Consider the following 13618-nt stretch of genomic DNA (forward strand, 5'->3'; position numbering starts at 1 on the left):
ATTCGTGGGATGCGGAAATTCCGAAACAGCTTGGACGTTGTCAGGCAACGGAACCGCGCCCTCGGCGGAAACACGGTGCCCAAGGAAATCGAGAACGGGCAACCCAAACTGGCATTTAGACGGATTAATAATCAGTCCATGCTCCGCCAAACGCTGAAAAACCTGACGCAGATGGAACATGTGCTGCTCCTTCGAGCTGCTGGCCACCAGTATATCATCAAGATATACAAAAACAAAGGGCAGCCCGCGCAAGACCGAGTCCATCAACCGCTGGAAGGTTTGGGTGGCACCTTTCAGGCCAAACGGCATGCGCAGAAACTCGAAAAGGCCGAAAGGTGTAATTACGGCGGTTTTGGGGACATCCTCCCCGCGCCCGGGAACCTGGTGATATCCCCGTACCAAATCGATCTTCGAAAAAACCGAGGTCCCCGCAAGATGGGCGGAAAAATCTTGGATGTGGGGAATGGGATAACGATCGTTCTCTGTGACATTATTAAGACGGCGGAAATCCCCACAAGGTCGCCACCGACCATCAGATTTAGGCACCATGTGTAACGGAGAAGCCCAGGCACTGTTCGAATGCTGCACGATGCCCAGGCGCTCCATGGTGGCAAATTCTTCCCGAGCGACAGCCAGTTTGGCAGGGTTGAGGCGGCGCGCGCGCGCGCGCGCGCGAACACCAGGGGCCCTACTGTAGTTATGTAATGCTCCACCCATGCTTCGTCACCGTGCTCGAGAAAGTGGGGACAGTGAGTGAGGGAAACTCAGAAAGCAAACACTGAAAAACGTCACCCAAATCTACTGAGTTAGCATGTACCACGGGCTGAGCACCCTGAGTCAAACAGGTAATGAGGAAAATAACACAGCATCAATTAAACATCTGTTAGCAACATCAACCAGCAGTCCGTGAGCACAAAGAAAATCAGCGCCTATTATAGCAGCAACAACAAAGTTCCACTGAAAGTCACGGTCATGAAAGCAAACAGTCACCAACCTTTCACCGAAAGGTTTTGATGGGAGAGCCATTATCCGCTGTTAGCAATGGCCCGCAGCCCTCAGCTAGCCTGTCCGAGCCAGCCGGGGGAAGAAGGCTCTTCTGTGAGCCGGAGTCCACCAGGAAACGCCTCCCCGAGCATGAGCCCTCTAAGAAAAGCAGCCTTTCCTTGCCAGCGGTCGCGGCTGCTACAGAGCGCTGACATGCCCGTTTCCCTGGGTCTGGAAACTGCAAGGCGGGAGACAGCGCCGTGCCTTCGCTCCAAAACGCTGGTGATAAAAACAAAGCCCTTTTCCGCGGTGCCGCTGTGCAGCGATTCCGGCCACCGTGGACGACTCGTCCACGGTGGCCGGAATGCTCCCGGAATGCTCCGGAATGCTCCCTCCGACTCGGAGGGCCCCTGGGGCATCGGTGAGGGGGCGGGGGAAAACGCTGGTGAGTTCTGAACAATCGCCTGGACGCCGAAAGTCCTGGTAGCCAGGAGGATGCGATCCGCCTCTTCCGCAAGGGAGCGGTAATCCTTCGTGGCCAATAGCGGGGAGTTGGCAAGGCCAGCGCGCATTGGAGCCGGCAGCTGTCGGAGAAAGAGGTGGGTGAAGAGAAATCCTCCGTCATCCGCGCCCAGCAAGGACAGCATGCTCTCCATGAGCTCGAGAGCGGTGCCGTCGCCCAGGCCCGTGAGGGAAAGGAGTTTCTCGGCCCGCTCAGCATCAGAGAGGGAGTAACGCCGCAGCAGCAGCGCCTTGAGGGCGGCATACTTGCCTTGGGCTGGGGAGTCCCGGACGAGAGTCATCACGCGGCGGGTTGACAGCGGGTCAAGTGAGGCCACCACATGGTGGTATTTAGTATCGTCGGCTGAAACTCCACGAAGAGCAAACTGAGCTTCTACGTGCACGAACCATGAAGGAGGATCGTGAAGCCAAAAATCCGGCAATTTAAGCGCCACAGCAAACGCAGCCATCGGCGGAGGTGAAAGTCCGGCGGTCCGATGCTTCCAGGCCGGAGCTGGCTTCGTCGTCGAGCCTTAGCATGTTCGCTACAGGGGTCACCAATGTGGAGGTATGTAATAACGACAGGAGAGGTCTCAGTGTCTCACTCCAACTTTATTAACTGACTCTCAGAACTTCACATATAGTAAGTGCCAAAATCTCCACCCCAACACTTCCCTTCAACTTGGGTGTGAGTGGAGCCACCTGGTGGTCCGCCACAATATGTTCATTCTTCCGGCCGCAAGCAGCAAACCAGTGTGTCTCATATGTTCAGAAACCGTGGCACTGATTAAAAGTGGCAATGTCAAACGCCACTATGAGACAAAGCACAAAGCTTTTGAACAATTATACCCACCCCAGTCTGAACTCAGGTCCCAGAAAATTAGCAGTCTCAGAGCCCAATATGATCAATCCACAAGGATCTTAACCAGTTCTTTCACCGCCCAACAACATGCTCATGAATGTTCCCTCAGAGTTGCTTGGATTTTAGGTCAACACAAAAAGCCCTTTGCAGATGCAGGTGTTGTCAAAGAGTGCATGAGTGCAGTAGCAGAAACATTACTTGAGGGTAAACAAAAAGAAGAGCTTTGTGACAAAATAAAGCAACTACCTATGTCAGCATCAACAGCCCGGCGGCGGGGTCTGTATATTCTCGATTACCGCTGTCGAGAAATAAAACAAACTTTTAAAAATCTGCTCCGGGTCGGGAGGGGCGGTATAACACACTTGGATTACTCCGTCACATCCTGTTATTCAAAAAATGGCGGATAATGCAACATATTGTTTACCTTCGGTTTTAAAACTTATTTCTCCGCAGTTCTCCCGGTATGCGGAGACGAAAATAACGTCGTCTTCTTGTTCTTCTTTTCCCCGCGGCGGCAGTGGAGGTTCTGCGGGTAGTATGGCGTCTAATTCGGCACGGAAAACGGCCGGATTTATGCTGCTACTCTCCGCACTATCGATAGCTTCTGTAAGTATCAGATTTTTTGATAAAACAAGTCTATCTAAACTTATTTAAAAAAATGATATATACTTATTTAATCGTACCGTAGTCCACTTGCGTGAAATCATTGATGTAGAAATCTAAAAGAAAGTAATCAAATTATTGACATCTCTGTTGATATATAATTTAAAGTCGTAAAGAAAAAAAAAAAAAAAAAAACTTACCGGGGTGAGGTACGAACAGATCTGGCGAGATGGCCCTGGCGCTCTGATCGGCGGCGTTGTTTGAACGGGATGCTGACATAATATTCACGGATTCTTCCTCGCGATTGGTAGAACTTTCATAGTAGGGGCCGAGCAGATATCGGCTCTTTTGACTCCCCTCCCGTTTCTTCTCTCATTTTATCCTCGTCTAGCGAGGCATCTGTTTTTTCGCATCTTTCTCTTGACAATATTGTCAGTTAGAGAGGGGTTTTTTTTTTTTCCTCATCCTTCGGGTCTCTCTCTCTCTCTCTCTGTGTGTGTGTGTGTGTGTGTGTGTGTGTGTGTGTGTGTGTGTGTGTGTGTGTGTGTGTGTGTGTGTGCAGTCGGGAGAGTTGAGGTATCCAATTTCCTTTTTTTGAATACCTTCTTGTGAGGGCTGTCTGTTTTCCGCATTCTGCAACGGTAAAATACGACTTAGAGGCGGATATTTGTTTTACCTTATGGGCAACAGTTGTTCTTGTTCGCCTCCTGTTGACAAAACTCGCCTCATGGTTTAAACTTGACTCTGAGAAAAAAAACTCTTTCCCACAGAGGGGGTGCTTTAATAAACTTATTCGAATATGAGCTTTTTTCCACTAAGGCTTATTTTAGGGGAGGAGATGTACGAAATTATTTACCGGGTTACAAGCAATGATAATATCGGCTGTTGACTCCTCAGTGTCATCATTTTCTGTCTATTGAGAAAACCCATTGTAAAAGTAGCTAAAAGTAATGAAGAAAAAAACTCTACCAAGGAGCAGGCTGCGCAAAACCTACCTCATATAGATGTTTTAATAATAATAATAATAATATTTTTTTTGGGGGGCGCAATATAGGTTATAAGCATTGAGAAAAAACTGATATCTGCTGTCTCATTCCTCCTTGACCCGCGGGGTGTGTGTGTGTGTGTGTGTGTGTGTGTGTGTGTAACAAGATCGCCTGTCACGGCAATTATGGTTTGTTTTTCAGTCACTTGTAAAAGGGACTCTCAAAAGGAAAAGTAGTATTCACTAAGGGATATTTATTCATTTTTACACATACGAGGTAGGCAGCCTGTAGGTTACAAACGGATAGTAAGTTCTTCTTTTCATCACAAGCTATGGTGTATCTTAAAGGTTTTTTACTGCGTCTGTATTATAGGAAAATAAAATACTATTGAAAGAAACGGTTCTCTACAGGCAATAAGAAGTCACTCTTTTTTCCCATTACAAGCGCCGGTGCAGCTTAAGAAAGTAAAATTACATCCGCTATTGTAAAAAAAAAAAAAAAAAAAAAAAAATACAGAGAAAATTGACAAAATATTGAAACAGAATTCAAACTATGAGTTTGTGGAAAACTAACTGCCGCTCTGTCTCTCTATACAGCACAGAATCAGCTGCTGCATCACCGCTCTGCTTTTATTCCGCTCCCATGCTGCAGACCCTCCCTCCCTCTAAAAACTTTTTTCTTTTTTTTCCAACAACAGGTTTCCCCTCCCTTCTCCGGATGCCGGGGGTTTCCCACCCCTCCCTTCTCCGGATGCAATTCGTCACGCTTATTACACACTTCCGGGGGGAGGGGGGAGGTCAAAAGGTCATGATTAGGGCCATCAATCAAATCGATTAAATTTTGTCACATACTGTAGGGAGTATCTCTCTGGCAATTTATAATCAAACAGTTTAAGCTTTCCCCATGGTGTCTTGAAGACCATATTGTTTAAAAGTCTGCAACTGTGTGCTAGCTTTATGATAAGAATTATCAGCCTATATTGATGGTTACAAATTATTGTGTGGGTGTGCATGTGCAATCTTTTATATAAAAAAAAACAAACAAAATTTGATATTTTGTAATGTAATATTGGACTGACTTGCTTTGAAATGCCAGGAATTACAAACTCAGATTTATTGATTAATTGAATGCAGAAAGTGAGAGACAGCATCTAGGTCTAAATCTTGTGCTGCAAATGATGACAATAAAAGTCTCAAATATAACAAAACCAAAGATTATAGATACTCAACAAATACAGACTTTTCCCATCACTTAAACCCAAACAGATCCTCAAAGTATAACTGATTGCATTCAATTTGCCTCCAAAACAACAACAACAACTAAGCTCAAACAACAAAAATGAGTAAATAAGATTTCCTATGCAAACTGGGCCTTTTTATCTTTAAAGGTAGAAAAGCTGGTCATCCAGTTTCATATTGGGCTCTTTGTGGATGCTCTGACCCACAAGGAAAGCCAACTTGTGGGCGTACTGGCAGGGAGCAGGCACTCTGATGATCCCCTAAAGCACAAAGAAAAACAATCAGGCATGACCAACACAATGCCAAAGTCAGTGACATTTACACAGTCGGGGAAAATTATTTGATCCTGCTGAATTTATACGTTTGCTCACTTACACAGAAATGAAGTCTAATTTTTAATGGCAGTTTTATTTTAACAAATATAGAAAAAAAAACATTATATCAGAGTTATGAATGGATTCACATGTCACTGAGTGAAAAAAGTATTTGATACACAAGTAAAACACAAGTGGGTACTTTGTGAAGGAACTCTTGGCCAGTACAGCCGTATAGTCTGTCACCAGGTTTGCACACATCTCTGGAGTGATTTTGGCCCGGTCCTTTTTACAGAAACTAAGTCCTTTAGGTTTCTCAGTTGCCACTTGGGAACTCAAAGCTTAAGCTCCCTCCACAGGTTTTCTATACAATTGAGGTCTGGAAACTGACTAGACCACTCAATGACCTTAATGTACTACTTCTTTGGCCGGTATGTTTTAGGTCATCATCATGCTGGAAGACTGATTCGGACTAGGGCTGCCACGATTAGTCGACTATCAAAATCGTCGACGACTAATTTAATAGTTGATGTGTCGTTTGAAGCTTTGTAAGATCCCAAAAGACGCAGGAATAAGTAATAGTATTTAAGGGTGTAATAACGGACTGAAGCAGAAGATGGCAGCACTGCATGTACAAGGATGCCAGCTGCCGTTAAACCTTGAAGAAGAGGAAGCCTTGTCCCAGAATTCGTAGCGCAGCCCTGCTCAGTTTCCAACAATGGCGGCAGCTAGTTAGTTTTAATGTTACTCTTATTATTCTTTCTGGGTCACAAAATAAACGTTTAACATATTTTCAGGCGAGAATGTAGCTGTGTAAACTTCAAATATCTGCTCAGTTTATCAAGACACCACGTATTTTCAAAAGCGCTCCGACGTTTTCGGAGAAGTCTGTTACCCACCAGCTCGATAGCGAGCCGGGGTTCAAGGCTCACCAGAGCCGGTGAGAACACCGGACTCCCGGCAAATCGTTTTCAAACCCAATGCCGTCTTTCACTACTCAGGTTAAACATATATAAGTCAGTTAGATAACTTAAAAATGTTATCGTTTAGCTTTTTGTTTTAGTATTTTATTTGTTCCTGAGTAAATCGGTTTGGCTGAGATTAAAGTTATAGTTTTTACACAGCTGAATAAACATCAAGCAGACAGCTGATTATCAGGAGTGTGAGATGCTCGAGAATATACTCCGGTGTCCTGTTATATTTTAGATAGCAAGGAGCAACGGCTGAGTTTATTATACTCCACCGAAACAATCTGCAGATTTCATTAAACTTTAATAAACTATCATCTAGTCTTTATTTTTAGTTAGCACATACCATAAACACTTAAAGCTGTAAACTAATGATAGTTATATAAGAGCAGATGCTGCTGGTGCAATAAGCGGTACGTTTTACGTCCAATGGATGCATGATCTGATTAGTCGACTAATCGCAAAAATAATCGGTGACTAGTCGACTATCAAAATAATTGTTTGTGGCAGCCCTAATTCGGACCCACCTTTAGTCTTCTGTGCTCTTATCGGAAAAACACCTCCAAAGTACAAAGTTTCCACCTTCATGTTTGACTGCAGAGATCATGTTCTTTGGCAATACTCTGCATTTCTTGTCCTACAAATACAGCGGGTTGAGCTGATGCCAAAGAGCTCAATTTTGGTTTCATCTGACCGCAGCACTTTCCAAGCCTTCTCTAAATCATTTAGTTGTTCACTGGCGAACTTAAGATGGGTGTGTCATGTGCCTTCCTGGTGTCCGTAGTCCCAGCTGCCTTCAGATCTCTAACACGCTCCTGGCATGTAGTTTTGTGCTGATGACCACCTTTCTTGTGCACCCCATGAGCAAAGATCGTATGTGGAGCTCCAAACCGAGGGCAACTGATGGTCATTTTATATTTCCAGATAATTGCACCAGTAATTGTCACCTTCTTACATCCCATTCCCCGTTTGTCCTTTGACAGCTCTTTTTCAATTACTGAAAAATATAATTAATTGAAGAAATTGATTCTGTAGACAGGTGTGCTTTATAATTAGACACTCTTCAACTCATTGATTGTAATTTGCCAATTTGAGTCAGAATTCTGGCTGGGTTGTAGGGGATCAAATAATTATATCACTCATTGATTTTTGACTGATATTCTCCCTCCATTAAAATTAAATTGTATTGCTTTGTAAATTTTTAAATTAGAGTCGATCATTCAAAAACGTCATCATTTAATGAAAACTCCTTAAAAACACTGAGGAGAAAGACGCCTGATTATGACCGGTTTAGATGAAGACAACATTTTCAGTGTAGAAAGATTTCTACTCAAAAAGGTCACTCTGATGCCAGCCTACCTGCCAGTTGTAGTACATGTGGCAGAGCTTGTAGGTGAGCCGCTGCATGTGATCTGGCTTGAGTCCACTGGTGTCATACACGACATTGTAGTGGGTTGGTGAGACACTCCCACTGCGAACAGCCTGGCTCACAATATAGAAGTCATACCTAGAAAACAAACGTGCAACAGTACTGTCACAATACAACTGCTCCTATGTAAATATCAAAAGACCGTTAACAGCTAAAAACAAAAAACCAACAAAAACCCCGTCCCCCTCAAAACAAGACGTACCACTCTGGCCGGGTGACCTCTGCGTCAATGATGGTGCCAGGAGGAGGATTGGACACCTTGCCATTTATGTGGGCGAAAAACCTGCTGCTTATGCGCTTCCTCACCACCACCACACTCAGCTTTGGGCTACAACAAAAAGACAGAGGCTCTGGGAAAACCTGACACTTCTACTAAATAATCTCAACTTTGTTCTTTAGATGCTCAGGAATAAATACTAACAGCACTACAAAAACGTCCATGTTCCAACCAGTCATTTTACTTTACTGTCCTTACAATTCTCAAATCAAAGGAAGGAATCATGTATGACCATTTGTATTATCAATAACCCCACAGTGCAAATTTAACTGCCTCTGAGGGCAACGGTTTTTAGAGATTTAAAAAACACCATAACTGTTGGAGATGTAAAAACTCACTTGTAGTCTTGCCCCATTGACTTGATGGAGTCCATGATCTGCTGAACCTCATAGTTCACCACACTGTGCAACTGCCCATCCCCCACTCCGTCTCGGTAAACGATGATGCGTGAAGGCAGACAGCCATTGAACCTCAAATACTCTTTCAGGGCAGCTGGAAAACAAAGTGTTAAGACAGTTTCTGAGATCCTCTGTGTATTTAAAAGTAAAAGTTTTTGAAATGACAAAAGAAACTTGCCACTCAAAGTCTTCTTCAGCTCATCCATGATCTCCTGACCTTTGTGTTGCAGCACACACTTTGAGAACCACCTTGAAAAACATTTGAATCATTAACTGTACTATTGCATTTAAAGGCTGGGAAACCACACACACACACACACACACACACACACACACACACACACACACACACACACACACACACACACACACACACACACACAAAACGCCAAGTGAGGCCTTGTTTGCACATGTTGAACATAACCGAGAGCATTGCACTGCTCCCAGTGTGAATTCCCACCTCAGTTACAGAAACCAACCTGCTCATGCTTTGGTTGAGACTGGCCACTAGAGCACCAATAGACCTTTTCCCAGCAGCGGTGTCATGGTAGCAGTCGATGCCCACGATCATCAGCTGTTTGAGCTGCACAAACATGACAATATCACAAGGGGTTGCCACAGCAGGTAGCTCCGGATGTATGACTTAGCAGATTTTCTTTCTTTTTCTTAATGTTGGACAGCTACAGAACCATAGATGATTTCTGCACCTCCAGAGATCAAACTGGGGATCTATTTTTAAGAAGTCATCCCAAGGACAGTCAGAGGCATTGTGAACCCAATCAAACCAGTTTTGGATGAAAGGAGAAAAAAAAATACATTCTCATCTAAAGCACCAGAAAGTTTAATCAATTCAAAAGTTACTACTCTTTGCTTTCCAAAACACCTTAAACTTTAATCTCTGACATCTGAAGTATTTAGTTTGTGCGGGACTTACAGGGATTTCCACACTCCAGAGTTCCCCTCCCATCTTGCAAGCCATCTGCAGAGCAATCTTTGTAGCTATAGTCATGAGTGCCTGAGGTCGGCTGAGGGTACGGGCCACCACACACTGGCTGGGAGTGGGGCGGTCCACACAAAGGAACTTCTTAACGCTGTCATACCTATCCTTCCTGTTGTTGGGGAGGACTACCACCACCTAACAAACAGAAACACCCTGAGGTCTGGTACCGCTTTGGGAAACGTCGAAATTAAGATCCCTGATGACAAAAATGCATTGTGACATAACTACAATACACTGACCTGCAGTTTCTGTCAGTTATAAAAAAAATGGCTACAATTCGAGCATTTAAATGCAAATGTGGTTCATAAAAAACATTTTAGACCTGAAAACTGAAAAGTAAATGTACAAGTGTGTGCACTTCACACATCACCAACCATCTCTATCTGGGGTCCGACACTGTGCCGCAGGGCTGCGAGGAGAGACTCCTGATGATCTTCATACTGTATCCTACAGAAAAACAAGGATGCACGATAACGTTTGTGAATTAAAAGACAAGAAAAAAAAACCTACAAGTGTTACAGTCAAAAATTTCACTTTACATACATGACAGTCCATTGTGATAAAAAAAAAATGTGTTGCAGAAATACTTAAAAATGCTAAACTCACATGACAGGTTTTCCCATGGTGATTCCCAGTGGGCCTGAGACTCTGCTGAGGTTCTGTAGAAGAGAACTGGCTTCATTGCTGTTACGACGGGTGTGAAAGAGGAGCCAGTTGTTCAAGGGAGGAGCGCTTATCACAGCTAATCCACGCATCTCTTTGGCCCAGTCAGCGGCCCAGGGGTTGTAGTCATACTATGTGATAATTATATTAAACATATTAAACGAGCCCTTAAATGTATCTGTTTAATTAACTGAGAAGAAGAAATTATACCGATCTTGACCGTTGGTAAATCCTCTCCACAGGGAGGACTCTGCCAGCCAGATTTAGAAGTTGGTTATCAAAGCTGAGTCCCCACTTATCCAACTCGGCTTGCGCGTCAGCGTTCCTGTGAAATAATTTAAGCTGTAAATCAAAGCCAGGAATCTTACAGACAGAACATAATGACGAAGAAATTTGCAGTCAACTTTTGAGTATATTATCAGAACACCCAAAGTGTGTCTGAGATGAAGACAACTTCTAGGGGAAAAAAAAAAAAAAATCAGAGCTTTAATTGTCATAATCAATTGAAAATATATGCCTCAAAAATCACCTCTCCTCTTAAGCACAGTATAGATGTGACAAGTCCAGTGTTAACACTAAATCATTGTTTTATATATTATTGCCTAGCTATTAAAGACCACCTAGGCAATAACTCAAAACAATCCGTTTATTTCTATTCTGATTGTGATTATACTAGTGACTGTCACCTACCTCTGTATATTAGTGATAAATCTGTTGAGGCGTCCCTCCCTCTGCTCTGGGGTCAGTCTGGTGTGGGTACTCAAGTCCTTCATGATGCTGAAATCAGCCCGCATCTTATCAGTCAAGCCTGTTAAACACAACCAATCAAAATGTAAAATATCAAATTCCTATAAAAAGTTAGTTATAATAAAACAACTTCCTTGTAAAACACATCTGAGGCCAATGTTTCAGGTATCAGAATAAACAAACTAAATACCTTCTTGTGGATTACTATTAGTGAATCTAACTGCTAACATTTCTGACTTGTACCTTGTTGAAAGTGGTACATACATGTTTGTAAGATTAGCATTGTAACTTTAATGCAGACGGACTGAGGTCCTTAGACGTGACGCTGGAAAGTGGCCGGGGCCCCGAACAGGCCAAACGGAAGTGTCACGAACTGGTACAAACCGTACGGAGTGGAGAAGGCCGTTTTCTCCCTGGCCTCGGCAGACAAGGGAATCTGCCAATAGCCCTTGGTTAAGTCCAGTGTCGTGAAAAAGCGGGCCGTGCCTAACCGGTCCAGGAGCTCGTCGACCCAAGGCATGGGGTAGGCATCAAAGCGTGACACTTCGTTCACCCTGCGATAGTCGACACAGAACCGTATAGACCCATCCTTTGTCGCCACCAGAACGATGGGGCTACACCAGGCGCTGTGCGACTCTTCTATTACTCCCATCCTCAGCATTTCCGCCAATTCCCTCTGCACGATTTTTCGCTTATGCTCCGGGAGCCTGTAGGGCCGTGAACGCACCGTCACGCCGGGCTGCGTCACGAAATGGTGCTCGATGAGGGACGTCCGGCTGGGCAGGGGAGAGAACACGTCCGCAAAACGCTGTTGCAACGCGACAACATCCGCTCTCTGGGCCTGTGTGAGATGGTCATCACAAGGGAGGGAGGTGGGAATGATAGAATTTGGCACCTCAGGCCCCAACTCATCTCTCTCCTTCACCAAGCTCACCAGAGAAGCGGTTTCAACCTCTCGCCACAGTTTGAGGAGATTGAGGTGATAAATCTGCGTGGCTCCTCCCCTGTCCGACCGAGCGACCTCATAGTCCACGTCCCCGACTCGCCGTGTGACCACAAAGGGTCCTTGCCACTTGGCGAGCAACTTTGAGCTGGAAGTAGGGAGTAATACAAGCACTTTATCTCCCGGTGAAAATTGCCTGAACCTAGCCCCTCTGTCATACAGGCATTGCTGACGCTGCTGAGCCTGGAGCAAATTCTCCCGTGACAACCTCCCCAAAGTGTGGAGTTTTGCTCTCAGGTCCAACACGTACTGAATCTCATTTTTGGCGGGGCTCGGACCGTCCTCCCAGCTTTCTTTAATCAGGTCGAGCACCCCACGTGGCCTCCTGCCGAACAGCAGTTCAAAGGGAGAAAATCCCGTGGAGACCTGGGGCACCTCCCGCACTGCGAATAACAGAGGGTCTAGCCAGTGATCCCAATTGTGTTCATCCTCGTTAATGAACTTCCGAATCATGGACTTTAAAGTCTTATTCAGCCGCTCCACCAGCCCGTCAGTCTGAGGGTGGTAGACGCTGGTCCGAATAGATTTAATGCCCAGTAATTCGTACAGTTCCCGCAGTGTACGAGACATAAACGACGTGCCCTGGTCAGTCAGTATCTCTTTCGGGATTCCGACTCGGGAGATGACCTGAAACAGTGTCTGCGCCACACTCTTTGCAGAGATGGTGCGCAGCGGAACTGCTTCCGGGTACCGCGTTGCGTAATCCACCAGGACTAACACAAAGCGGTAGCTGCGTGCACTCCGGTGAAACGGCCCGATGAGGTCCATGCCGATGCGCTCAAACGGGACCTCAATGAGGGGGAGAGGGCGCAGCGGCGCCTTCGGTATGGCCGGCTGGTTAACAAGTTGGCAGTCCGGGCAGGACGCGCACCAGCGGCGCACATCCGCTCGGATGCCCGGCCAATAAAATCGGGCCGTTATTCGCTCCAGAGTTTTCTCATAGCCCATATGCCCTGCCATGGGGTTATAGTGGGCCGCCTGGAAAAGCGTTTCCCGGCGGCCCTGCGGCACCAACAACTGGGTGTGTGTTTCCTCTGTCTGAGTGTCACGACTCACTCGATATAATCGGTCATTTAATAAGACGAAACGTAGGTCTGCGCGGCCTCAGGGCGCACCACGTGACCATCAATAGCCATCACTTGGTCAAAGGCTGAGTGTAGGGTGCCGTCACGAGACTGCTCCAGTGGGAAATCACCCATGGGGGACACTTCCGGGGCCGGCGGGACGTCCCGTGAGGGACCCGCCGGCTCCTCCCCCCCGGAGTCGGTGTCGGACGACCCCGCGTCACCGCTGCATGCCGCGCACACGCTACACCCCGCTTCCGGTCGTGATCGCACCCCCGCGTACTGCCCCAGTAGCCGATGAAACCCCGGCCAATTGGTACCCAGAATCAGGGGGTGCGACAGGCGCGGGCTAACCGCCGCCGTTACTCTATGTGTTTTGCCCTTATACTTTAATAACAGCGGCACTCTGGGATACCTGTGAACATCACCATGCACATGTAACACACCCCAAGCAAGAGGGCGGCTGACAGATTATGTCTGGTTCTGAAAAAAACAGATAAATTATGAGATGGACGACAGGTAGTGTGTTTCCTCTCTCGCTTCTGCCAGATCTTTATTTAAACACATTCATGTGTTCACAA

General features: G+C 45.8%; 1 protein-coding gene across 1 annotated transcript; it reads right to left on the reverse strand.

Moving 5' to 3' along the window:
• Positions 1-4234: 4234 nt before the first annotated feature.
• LOC146662957 (piwi-like protein 1) lies at positions 4235-12041 on the reverse strand. The gene is made up of 12 exons (XM_085415535.1): positions 11355-12041; positions 10914-11031; positions 10434-10548; positions 10167-10354; positions 9935-10007; positions 9495-9695; positions 9040-9143; positions 8739-8809; positions 8501-8654; positions 8088-8213; positions 7816-7963; positions 4235-5434 (listed from the first exon to the last, which is right to left on the reverse strand). Exons 1-12 carry the CDS (start codon positions 11629-11631, stop codon positions 5318-5320), a joined length of 1692 nt encoding a protein of 563 aa, XP_085271661.1. The 5' UTR covers positions 11632-12041; the 3' UTR covers positions 4235-5317.
• Positions 12042-13618: the final 1577 nt, after the last annotated feature.

Source organism: Rhamphochromis longiceps, linkage group LG8 (assembly GCF_057381845.1).
Source record: "Rhamphochromis longiceps isolate RC_006_pf linkage group LG8, R_longiceps_female_GT1.1, whole genome shotgun sequence".
In the NCBI taxonomy this organism is placed as follows: Eukaryota; Metazoa; Chordata; class Actinopteri; order Cichliformes; family Cichlidae; genus Rhamphochromis; species Rhamphochromis longiceps.

Bases quoted from the DNA above. Each gene is read 5' to 3' on its own strand.
- LOC146662957 (XM_085415535.1), bottom strand. From the start codon at position 11,631: ATGCTGAGGATGGGAGTAATAGAAGAGTCGCACAGCGCCTGGTGTAGC. The intron at 11,032-11,354 runs GTTTGTACCAGT...TGTGTTTAACAG, and splicing joins GGCCTTCTCCACTCCGTACG to GCTTGACTGATAAGATGCGG. The intron at 8,810-9,039 runs GTTGGTTTCTGT...ATGTTTTTCAAG, and splicing joins CTCAACCAAAGCATGAGCAG to GTGGTTCTCAAAGTGTGTGC.